The sequence below is a fragment of the Megascapheus bottae genome, chromosome 20 (genome assembly GCF_031878675.1).
Source record: "Megascapheus bottae isolate mThoBot1 chromosome 20, mThoBot2.hap1, whole genome shotgun sequence".
Lineage (NCBI taxonomy): Eukaryota > Metazoa > Chordata > Mammalia > Rodentia > Geomyidae > Megascapheus > Megascapheus bottae.
Window position 1 is genome coordinate 16,602,768 of NC_143528.1, and position 12,421 is coordinate 16,615,188.

Sequence of the window (12,421 nt, forward strand, 5' to 3'; positions counted from 1 at the left end):
TTGACCTGTAATTGTATTTCATTTTATTTTCCTGAAACTCAGAAATGTTCATCCCTTCTTTTTTAAGGCCGTGTATCATTTATGTGAAAATTACGTTGAATTCTTTAGTATTGAGTCTAATTATAATTTGTCTTACTGCCTCCAAATTTTAAGTGTTTTAATTTTTCATTAATTTAAAATAAGATTTTTATTAAAACTCAGAGCTAAGAATTCTTTTTTTTCCCCTTAGTCCTGGTTCTTAAACTCAGAACCTGGGCACTGTCCTTGAGCTTTCTCCATTTGAGCCACAGCACTACTTCCAGCTTTTTCTGTGTATGTGGTACCAAGAAATCCAACCCAGGTCTTCGTGCAAGCTAGGCAAGCACTCTACCACTAGGCCACACTCCCAGCCCCTTTTTAATTGACATACTTTTTGTCCGTTTATGGAGCACAAAGTGAGAGCAGTTTAAGACCCATTCTTCCTAAAGCTAAGCTATGTTTTTAACAGTCTATCATCATTTTTTTTTCTTTTTGGGAATACTGGGGATTAAACAAGGACCTCATGCTTGATCTTTACTCCTGGTTCCTCTGTCATTGTATTCTAATAGTGATTTATCTTCTATGAGCATTATTATTATTAGCCAGGGTTTAGGTTCTCAGTGAATGTGATTATTTAATTTATCCTGGTGTGTTTGTTGGGTATTTAACCTGGCATACTGGCTCAACTGTTTTTTTCACTATTGTGATTTACTTAATTTTATCTTTTCATTTTATGAGTTTCAGTTAACTTTGTTTTAAATTGAATGTGGTGAAACATTCTTATAACTCTATGACTATACATAGAAAAAAGCTACAGATTTCCCCTGTATTTGGATATTTGAAATTTGATAGGGAAGGGGGGAAAACCAAGACGGGTGGGGGGGTGTGGGGGGGGAGGGAAACGGGTACCAAGACATGTGAAAGGGTATCAATGTATGTGAATTAATGCACCTTCTATCTGGCAAATATCATGTAACCCTTTTACTAATTACAATAAAAAAAATAAATAAAAAAAATTACAAAGTCCAAAATGTTACCGTCTTTTAAATTTCTATTTAGGAAAACTTAAGGGTTTTTTGTTTTTTTGGTGCCAGACCTGGCTTGTGCACTATTTCTGAGCTGTTTTATTCAAGGCTTAGTGTACTACCATTTGAGCTATAGCTCCACTTCTTGGTGATAAAAGAGTCTTGGAGATAAGAGTCTTAAGGACTTTCCTTCCTGGGCTGGCTTTAAACCATGGTCCTCAGATTTCAGCCTCTCGAGGAGCTAGGATTACAGGTGTGAGCCACTGGTGCCTGTGTAGAGTCACAGTCTCATTTAGCTTTTTCTCATACAGTTGGAGCTCTACCATGGGAGCCATGCCTCCATTCTGGCATTTTGGTGGTTAATTGGATATAATGTCTCTTGGTCTTTTCTGCCTGGGCTAGCTTTGAATCTTAGGATCTTTCAGATATGAGCCTCTTGAGTAGATATTATCATACACTAGGGAACAAGACTAGATTGAACAGGAAATTGAATTTGCATTTATTTAGTATTTATTTACTTACTTATTTGCTTATTTTGGGGTTTGAACTCAGCTGCTGTCCTTGAACCTCTCCTGTGCTCAGAGCTAGTACTCTACTACTTGAGCCACAGTGCCACTTCCAGTCTTTTCTGGGTAATTTATTGGAGATAATAATCTTACAGACTTTCCTGCCAGGGCTGGCCTTTGAATACAATTTTCAGATCTCATCCTCCTGAGAAGCTAGAATTACAGGTGTCAGTCACCAGCACCCAGCTTTATATACAATTTTTAAACAATTTTTGCTTAGTAATGTTATAACAGGTGTGCTGTTGTGTTTGTGAAATTGTCAAGATAAATACTAGAATCATAATGAAAAGCCAGATTTGAGGTATTTAATCTTCTGAGAAACTATGATGAGTTACTTAGACTATAATTTATCTTTTCTATAAAGTGTTTATACCATATACATGGATTTCAGTTAGCCCTGGAGTTCTAACTTTACAGCTGACAATAATGTTATATTTTTTTAAGATTGAAGCTATATTATAGCCAGTATCTCCCTTTGAGCGGGAAGGTTTAGAGTTGTATAAGCATGAAGTAGTTGAATAGTATAATAGTAACTATTAGAATTGTCTTCAGAAAATTGCTTTTCTGGAAGAAGACAAAGTCCAGGGACTTTTATTATGAGTTACTTCACAACCTACTACAATGAAGTATCTATTTTACTATAGGCTTTTATGACTAGTACAATTTGGCTGGCTTTTTGAAACGCTTTATGGAACACAGACAATGTTGATACTTAGCAATGGTTACATGTTACATATTTGTCAGTGGTTGCTTTTGTACTATTAATCAGATTAGAAGTTAAGAAAAAGCCTGCATTTCTTAGAAAATGTAATCAGTGTGCTATTTTTAACTTTTAAAAAGATTACCTACCAGCCCAATGTAACAAAGCATTAATTTTTCTTGTTGTTCAGGGGCGGTCAGTTCTGGGGCTTGAACTCAGAGCCTGGGCAGTGTCCTTGGACACTTTTTGCCTAAGGCTAGCCTTCTGCCATTTGAGCCACAGTGCCACTTCTGGCCTTTTCTGTGTATGTGGCACCGAGAAATCACACCCAGGGCCTTGTGCCTGCTAGGCAAGCATTCTACTACTAGCCTACACTCCTGACTCCTTAAACATTAATTTTATTGGAATAGATGGCGATTGAAACTTGTCAAACCATTTGTACCTGTTCAGGCAGCACAGCACACATTATTCCCACTACTTAAAAAAATCTGATAGCCCTGCTATACCACCCTTTGTGGTTGAGTCACTGCTGTATATTGAAGTGTAATATACCATACCTTCTTTTATGTTGAAACAGAAACAACTACTCTGACAGAGTTTGCACCTATCTTTTCATTTTCTTTGGTTAGATAAAAACTTTTATCAAGGGCTGGGAATTTGGCCTAGTGGTAGAGTGCTTGCCTAGAATGCACGAAGACCCGGGTTCTATTCCTTGATACCACATACTTAGAAAAAGCCGGAAGTGGTGCTGAGGCTCAAGTGGTAGAGCTCTAGCCTTGAGAAAAATCCAAGGACAGTGCTCAGGCCCTGAGCTTAAGCCCAGGACTGGCAAAAAAAACAAAAAAACAAACTTCCAATAAAATGATTTATTGACAAGAGCATTAGCTAATTGGTAACTATTAGTTTGCTTTTTATTTTTTCTCAAAATTTATATTCATGTCCCAAACATTGTCTTACATTAATCCATGGTTCTTAATTTTCTTTTCTTCAGTTGCTACAGAAACTTCAGGTAGCTTATCTGGAGTCAGCATCACATCTGAACTAAATGAAGAATTGAATGATTTAATTCAGCATTTTCATAACCAGCTTCGTGATTCTCAGGTAACTTAATTTAGTTTGATAAGAGTTTATAATTGCATCAGTTTACGACAATGATTCTCCAACTTTAGTAAGTAATAAATATTACCTGACATAATTGTTAAAAAATTAATTTGTGGGATCTTTTTACTTTCAAAATTACGCTTATAGGATTTGAGTGGCCTACAACCCTTCCTGGTATTCCATTGCTGTTTTTTATAGGTACTATATTTTGAAATACTCATTTTGTTTGTTCCTAGAACTCATTCTTCTCTGGAAGACTGGATGGTCATAAGTGTTGAGACTTGACTTAGGTTTGTCTTCCTCCTTGCAGTTTAATTATTTTTTTATTTATTTTTATTTACAGTTCCAAGAAAGTACCTTTTTTTTCTTGCCACGGTCTCATTGTGTAACCCCAGGCAGACCTTGAACTGTAGATAGTCCTGCCTTAGTCTCCAGAGTGTTGGAGTTCTAGTGATTATAGGCATATGCCATAACATATAAAAGTTAACTTTAATTTGAGAGTTAATAAGCATTAATTTGATGAACTTTGAAAATAATACAAATGCTGGGCTGGGAGTTTGGCCTAGTGGTAGTGTGCTTGCCTAGTATGCATGAAGTTCTGGGTTCAATTCCTTGCCACCACATACACAGAAAGAGCCAGAAGTGTGCTGTGGTTCAAGGGGTAGAGTGCTAGCCTTAAGCTGAAGAGCTCAGGGACAGCACCCAGGCCTAGAGTCCAAACCCCACTACTAACCACCCCCTCCCCCCACAAAAAAAATGCAAGTGCAGATTTTAAAATGGGAGATTTTATTTTTTTCTTTATCTTTATTTTTATTATTTTTTTGCCAGTCCTGAGCCTTGAACACAGAGCCTGAGCACTGTCATTGGGCTTGCTCAAGGCTAGAGCTCTACCACTTGAGTCATAGCACCACTTCCAGCTTTTTTTTTTCTATGTATGTGGTACTGAGGAATTGAACCCCGGTCTTCGTGCATGCTAGGCAGACACTGTACCACTAGGCCAAACTCCCAGCCCCCATTTTATTTTATTTTTTATTTTTTGTCAGTCCTGGGCTTAAGCTCAGGGCCTGAGCACTGTCCTTGGACTTTCTCAAGGCTAGAGCTCTACCACTTGAGCCTCAGCACCACTTCCGGCTTTTTTCTATGTATGTGGTACCAAGGAATCGAATCTGGATCTTCGTGCATGCTAGGCAAGCACTTTAACCACTAGGCCAAACTCCCGGCCCCCCGATTTTATTTATTTATTTTTTTCCGATTTTATTTTTAAAAAGGTAAATTAATACATCTTCACTGAAAAACAAATATGATTGAAGATGTGTTATTTTCTTTCTTTTTGCTAACCAACTGAAATTAATCATTTCAGATAGTTTTTTGGCAGTATTTAATAAATTTTTATTTACTGACTCCTGTTATAGCATAGGCTAAATAAACTATGTTACAAGGAGAGGAACAACATTATCACGACTTTGTATTAATAGCAAAACAAATGTACATGAACAGTAAAATGAATTAATTGAATTAATTCACAGGGTAAAAGCCTATATAGCTATTCCAGTAGTTAGTTAATGAGTGAAACATTTAAAAAAGAAGATATTGCTTACTTTATTAATCAGTACACCTATAGATGTCTAAATAAAAGTATATGTGAAAAAGGTATATAACCTAATTTCAGTGCATTCTTGAAACCATTCATTCTATAAAAAACAATTCTTTTTTGACATTACTTGGGATTACTTTAGTACTTGGGAATACTAAAAGGCTACAAGTGTACAATTTGGTTTATTACCCTAGTCTTTCAATTTTTAGTTTGTTTTTCAGAGATAGTATTTTGTGATTTTACCCAGGCTAGCCTCTCAAGTAGCTGGGGTTACAAACATACATACCCTACAACTTCAGGTTTTGCCTTGGCTGGCCTTGAACCAGAATCTTCAAAATATGCTATTTCTGGAAATCTCTCTCTTTTTTTTTTTTTTTTTTGTGACCCTGGGTGTTGAACTCAGGGCCTCCAATCTTCCATTAGTTTTCTAAAAAAGAACACAGAAGAGGAAGTTTGATAGGTTAAGAAACTTTAGAGTGATTCTATATAACTTGTCATTGTTATTACTTAATTTGGGTCCAGACTGTACTATGTCCAGTGAATCCAAGATCAGTATACCTTTGTGCATATAAAGCCTTATATAGGATAATGACACAGCAGTGATAGTAACTTAATTTGGGAATAGGAATGGCATCTGCTTATACAACAGTGTGACCTGGGTAACACATCTCTCTTTCAAATAGTATTTAAACTGGAAATATAACTTTTAATTCATTTTGTGTTAACCTTTCTCTCTCTTGTTTTCTTTTTTTAAGCCTCCGTCTGTCCCAGATAATAGAAGACAAGCAGAAAGTCTTTCATTAACTAGAGAGGTTTCCCAGAGCCGAAATCCATCTAGTTCAGAACACTCACCTGATGAGAAAGTTCAGCTTTTTAGCAAAATGAGAGTCCTACAGGAGAAGAAACAAAAAATGGACAAATTGCTGGGAGAACTTCATACCCTTCGAGATCAGCATCTGAACAATTCAACATGTAAGTAAATCTGGTTCATTAGTATTACATAAGCGATTTCTTATGTTATTTGACCCACAATAGAGTTTAATAAGTACTTGATGAGTGACTGTAGTTCCTCAGAGAATTTACAATTTTTAGAAAGGTGACTTGAATGTAGAGAGTAATTTACATAATATGCTGGTATAAGATATGGCATATGATCTGATAAGTGTTCAGAAAAGGGAAAAATAAAGTTGGATTTGAAAAGTTGGTACGAGTTGGATAAGTGAAAGGTAAAAGAAAATATACTTATGTGGCAGTGGACATAATACTTTCTTTTTTGTGTCAGCTTTGGGATCTCAGCTGGGGGTTGGGTGCTGTCCCTGAAATTTTTTTCTCAGTGCTTGCACTTTACCACTTGAGCCACAGCTCTACTTCTGGCTTCTTGGTGGTTATTTGGAGATAAGAGTTTTACCCTAACTTTCTGGCTGGGTTGGCTTCAAACCATGATTGTCACATCTCTGTTTTCTGAGTAACTACAATTATAGATATGAGCCACCAGCATCCCAGCTTAATACTGCATTTTTAAAATATTAAAATTTTTTAGCCAAAGCTGGGCACCAGTGGCTCAGGCCTATAATCCTAGCTACTCAGGAGGCTTAGATCTGAGGATCCTGGTTCAAAGCCAGCCCAGACACAAAAGTCTGTGAGACTCTTATCTCCAATTAGCCACCAGAAAACTGGAAGTGGCACCGTGGCTCAAGTGGCAGAGCTCTAGCCTTGAGCTGAAGAGCTTAGGGGTAGTGCTCAGGCCCAGAGTTCAAGTGCCACAATGGATCCAAAAAGAAAAAAAAATCAGCCAGGTTTTTGGCTTCTGTACCTTTTGTCTTATATGTAAACTTACCTGATTTGGGGATGGGAAAGGGTAGCACAGAAATGGTGGACTGAAGGGTGACTAATTCAGTAATGATATTCATTAGACACTATGAGGAATATGAGCTATACAACTTGTGGGGGAGGGTCAGGAGGGAAAAATACGTGATAAAATTAGGAAAGAGGTGATACTGTTGAAAAAGAAATATACTCAATACCTGACATATATAACTGTAACCCAGGTACTAGTGGCTCATACCTGTAATCTTAGCTACTCAGGAGGCTGTAAAGGAATAAAGTGAAGAGACCAGTTGAAAATAGTTAAGATAGAAGTGAACAGTGGCAGTCCCTTGGATAAAAAAGTAAATGGGTAGAGTCTTCTCTGAAAAAGTCAGAGTGGCTAATAAACACATGAGAAAAAATCTTTACATTCCTAGCCTTAAAGAAAATGCAAATCAAAACAACACTGAGTCTGTCTTATCCCAGTAAAATTGGCCAGCATTGAGAATATGAACAATAACAAATGCTGGTGGGGATGTAGGGGTAAAGGAACCCTATTATATTGTTACTACAACTACCCTGGAAGGAATTTGGAGATTGCTCAAAAAACTAAACATAAAACTACACTAATTTAGTGATACCACTCTTAGACAACTATCCAGTGTATTATTATAAGTCAGGATACACTAAGGATACTTGTATACCTGTATTTATTGCCACACTACAACAGCCAAGTTATGGAAACAACTTAGATTCCTTAATGGATAAGTGAGTCAAGAAAATGTGGTACATATACACAGTGTAAATTTATCAGAAAGAATGTGTCATTTTTAAGGAAATGAAAGCATCAAACAGCACATGTTTTTTTCATGTGAAAGCTGGGTCTAAAATACAAACATGCATGATGACATGCATTTACACACAGACTAAAGGATGGTATAATTAGGGGACAAATCCAACAGTGTAATTCATCTGAACAAATAATGCACTGTTTATCAAAATGAATACGAGGAAGCAGAAACATGTCTTTTAGGGGAGGGTACTTGGAAAAACATTAGTGGAAGGAAGAAGGGTGAGGAAATAGAGTCATTATATTCTCGATGAACATTATGTATAAATGAGCTATAGACCTTAGGGGTAAGAGTGTGTATGGGGAATGGGGAGGGATTGAAGGGAGGGGTGAACACTGATCAAGAAACATTGTACTTATAAGCTGGCCTAAGGAATTGTATCCTCTTTCTACAACTTCTTTTTTCAAATGATAAAAGATAAAAAGGATAGTTTTGACGTAGTCATTGGTAGGGAAGTACGGATTCTAAGTCATTAATTTCGCTTGAAGATGTCAAGTATCTTCTATATACATGGACAGAACTGTAATAAAATTCTAGTTTAAGGACTATAGAGGATTAGCTGTTACCTAATTGGGAAATTGTATTGTTGAGCAGTATTTCATGGTATTGATGCATGACATTAGATTACATGTTTGCTTTGTGTCCTGAAATAATAAATTTTCCATTTTGAAAGCTCTATTTAACGTTTCCTTTTTTTTTTTTTTTTTTTTTTTTTTTTTTTTTTTTTTTGCCAGTCTTGGGCTTGAGCACTGTCCTTGGGCTTTCTCACAGCTAGTCTACCACTTGAGCCACAGTACCACTTCTGGCTTTTTCCATGTATGTGGTACCAAGGAATTGAACCCCGGTTTTTGTGCATGCTAGGCAAGCACTCTCATCACTAGGCCAAATTCCCAGCCCCCAATTTTTAAAAATTGGTACTATTGTGGAGTTATACAAAGAAGTTAGAATTTCAAGTCAGGTAATAAATACAGTGCTTTTTAGACAGTATTACCCCTTCCTTTGCTTTCCCCCAGTTTCTACTTTCCAGTCCTGCCTACAAGTTTTTTACCTCATGTATATTGAATACAATGACTGCATTTACTCACATTCCTCCATTCCTGTGATTCCCACCATTTCCCCCTCTCTTCTCCCCATACAAAAAGAAACAAAAGCAACAACAAAACATGTTTTCATTTTCTAGAATTTGTTTTGACAAATAATACTTGGATGTTCAGAGGAGTAACACCTTTAGATTCTTCTTAAGTTATCCTACTCTAGTTAATTTGTGTGTAAATGCATGTATGTTAACAGCTGCATGTAATTCTTATAGACTGTAGATTTGAGAAACTCAGACCTAAATCTCTAGGGCTGCCTTGCAAAGTTGGACAAAGGGGCATTGTGCGTTGCACTTCAAACTTAGTGGCCTTATTTAACTTATCCTAGAAATAGGCTTATCCTACTGCTCTTCTGTTTATAAACAGTTTGTGTCAATTTGTTATGTTCCCACCTTCACTCTGTTTTAATCTAGTAACAATAATGTAAAATGACCATCAGTCTGCAGAGCAAGGAAATAAGAATGTTTTTCTCTACATTTTTTGATGAGTTTTAGTTACAGTGTACAGTTAAATATCTTGATATCCTTAAGTTTTTAACGTTTAAATTTTCAGAATTTAAAATGATAATTTTTTTTTTATATTTTATTGTTGGGGTAATGTATAGAGGGGTTACAGCTACATTTGTCAGGTAGTGGGTATGTTCTCATGTTGATACCTCTCCTGATGTTTTTGTCTCCCTTTCCTCCACCCCTCCCAATCATCTTGTTTTTCCCCTACCCTTCCCTATTTCAAATAAACAAATAAAAGTATATATAGTATATCAGGTAATGAAGTCAGATACATTAATCACATGAGATTAACCATAAGGGGGGGAAAAAAAAGAAATAGCTTCATATAGTTCATTAAGAACAATAATCACAAAGGTAAACATCTTGTTTCCATATCCTAGAGTTCATTTCATTTAGTCACATCCTATATGGTCATATGTACATAGCTTTTAAGCTATTGTGATCCTCTGCTAGGAGAATCCTAGATGTATACTAATTATTACAAATGAGGGAAACCATGGAGCCTATGTTCCTTTGGGTCTGTCTTCACTTTAATATGATTTTTTCCATTTCCATATGAATGGGACAATGTCATTCTTTCTGATGGCAGCATAGAATTCCATTGTGTTTATATACCACATCTTCTTGATCCATTCATAAGATGAAAGTGACTTTTGTTTTATATTTGTATCAGCAAGGGGTGTGTTGCTTGTGCCCATGTTTATTTATGTTCACTGATCATATTTTTTCTCCTTTTACAGTTGTACCTACTTCTGCCTCTCCACAAAGGACTGGGGATCAGAGAAGTACAACTTCAGCACCTTCTGCTTCTGTAGGCTTGGCACCAGTTGTCAATGGAGAGTCCAATAGCCTTACATCAGCTGTTCCTTATCCTGCAACTTCTCTAGTTTCTCAGAATGAGAGTGAAAATGAAGGCCATCTAAATCCAACTGAAAAACTCCAGTAAAACATTTTTTTACTATCATTGTCAACATAGATTAGAATTAGATAATAAGGATAAACTTTTTCTTTTTTATGCATTTAAAATGTGGGGGAAATAAAGTTAATATAAATAGTTTCAAATGAAATGGTATGTGTGAGTGCATGTGTGTGTTTTATGTATGCATTTTAAAAGTTTTCAAAGAGAAGTGAGACTTTTCTTTTTTGGCCAGTCCTGGGCCTTGAACTCAGGGCCTGAGTACTGTTGTTGGTCTTTCTCAAGGTTAGAGCTCTACTACTTGAGCCATAGTACCACTCAGGTCTTTTCTATGTATGTGGTACAGAGAAATCGAACCTGAGTCTTCATGCATGCTAGGCAAGTACCCTATCACTAGACCACACTCCTGGCCCTATAAATGGGACAGTTTAACCCAGGTAGTTTGTAACTGGTTACTGTTTTAATTTTCAGCAAAAAGACCAGAAATAGAACTATAAAATATTTTGATATTCAAATGATAAAACCCAGGTTCTAGAGTAATACATAGTCCTAAATTCTTTTCTTTACATATGTAAGACTTTTGTAGTACGGACAAAATTTGATGTGCCTAATGTTTAGTACTTTATGTATTTAACAGGTCTAAACTTAGATTCTTGTTTGTTTCGGTTGGTTGTGGGGCTCGAACTCAAGGTCTGGCCCTATCCCAAGGTTAGTGCTCTGCCACTTTGAGCCACAGCTCCACTTCCAGTTTCCTGATGGCTAATTGAAGATAAATCTCATATACAGTTTGGGCCACAGTTATTAGATCTCAGCCTCCTGAATAGCTAAAATTACTGGCATGAGTCACCAGTGTCTGGCAAACTTCAATGTATTTTGACATTGAATTTTCTGCTGTCAACATTTACAGACAGATCTACTGGGCATTTAAAAATATACAGTACTGAGGCCAGGAGTTTGGCCTAGTGGTAGAGTGCTTGCCTAGCATGCACTAAGGCCTAGGTTCCGTTTCTTTCTACCACATATGTAGAAAAAACTAGAAGTGGTGCTGTGGGTCAAGAGCTCTAGCCTTGAGAAAACACAAGGACAGTGCTCAGGCCCTACGTTTGACCCCCACAACTGGCAAAAAATAATAAATTAAAAAATATGTATAATATTGGTTGCTGTTGTATTTAAATGATGCATGCTTTTATTTTGTTCTAAAATGAATATTAACACAAGATATTTTTATCAGGAAGTTAAATGAAGTTCGTAAGAGATTGAATGAACTAAGAGAATTAGTTCATTATTATGAACAAACATCAGATATGATGATAGATACTGTAAATGAAAACACAAAAGATGAAGAATCTGAAGAATCAGAATATGAATCTGAGCATGAAAATCCTGAGCCTGTTACTAACATTAGGTAAAGATATTATGTTTGTTTTTTCCCAGTGTATGCATATGAACCTAATACTTCTCCATATGGAGGAAAATGCCTCAATGAAGTGTTTACTATTAGCTTTGAAGTTTTTCCCTTGCAAGCTTACTACAAAGTTGGTTAATGTAATTGTTCTGAAGAGAAATGGTAACTACTGTGTAGTAATTTAATAAGGTTGCCTTTACATTATATATAAATAATGTAAGAAGTATCAAATTTAGCACTTGTCTTACAAATATTTTCAGATGTAATTTTGGTTTTTCAGATAGTTTTTCCCCATAAAATTACAGTTGGTACATATATAAAAGTTAATGAAAAGCAAGCAGGGACTTCTTACTAAAATTTGAACTTTAAAATGGATAACCAAGCCAGGTCCTAGTGACCAATACCTCTGATCCTAACTACTCAAAAGGCTGAGATGTGAGGATTGTGTTGAAAGCCAGGCTGGGCAGGAAGTATGTGAGAATCTTATCTCCAGTTAACCACCAGGAAACTGTCAGGGACAGTGTGTACAGGCACTGAGTTCAAGTTCCACAACCAACATAAATTCTCTTTGAACAGTTTTATTGAAGTTCTTAAACCCTTAATTTCTTTCTTTTTTAACCTTAAATAACTATAGGTTTTCTTTTTTCTTTTTTTCCTAGAAATCCACAAGTATCTGCCACCTGGAATGAAGTAAATAGTAATAGTAACACACAGTGTGTTTCTAATAACAGAGATGGGAGATCAGTTAATTCAAATTGTGAAATTAATAACAGATCTGCTGCCAACATTCGAGGTCTAAATATGCCTCCTCCTTTAGGTATGGTGGGCTATATTCA

The 12,421-nt window shown here is 36.2% G+C and overlaps 1 protein-coding gene across 20 annotated transcripts in view; it reads left to right on the top strand.

Moving 5' to 3' along the window:
• Nucleotides 1-12,421, top strand: part of Pcm1 (pericentriolar material 1) — a 97,848-nt gene that overhangs the window by 23,603 nt on the left and 61,824 nt on the right. For all 20 annotated transcript variants that reach the window (XM_090354025.1, XM_090354023.1, XM_090354028.1 and 17 more), the window contains 5 exons: nucleotides 3,301-3,410; nucleotides 5,760-5,976; nucleotides 10,005-10,206; nucleotides 11,412-11,585; nucleotides 12,245-12,402. In XM_090354025.1, the coding sequence (XP_090210151.1) occupies nucleotides 3,301-3,410; nucleotides 5,760-5,976; nucleotides 10,005-10,206; nucleotides 11,412-11,585; nucleotides 12,245-12,402 (861 nt within the window). The remainder of the gene's footprint in view (nucleotides 1-3,300; nucleotides 3,411-5,759; nucleotides 5,977-10,004; nucleotides 10,207-11,411; nucleotides 11,586-12,244; nucleotides 12,403-12,421) is intronic.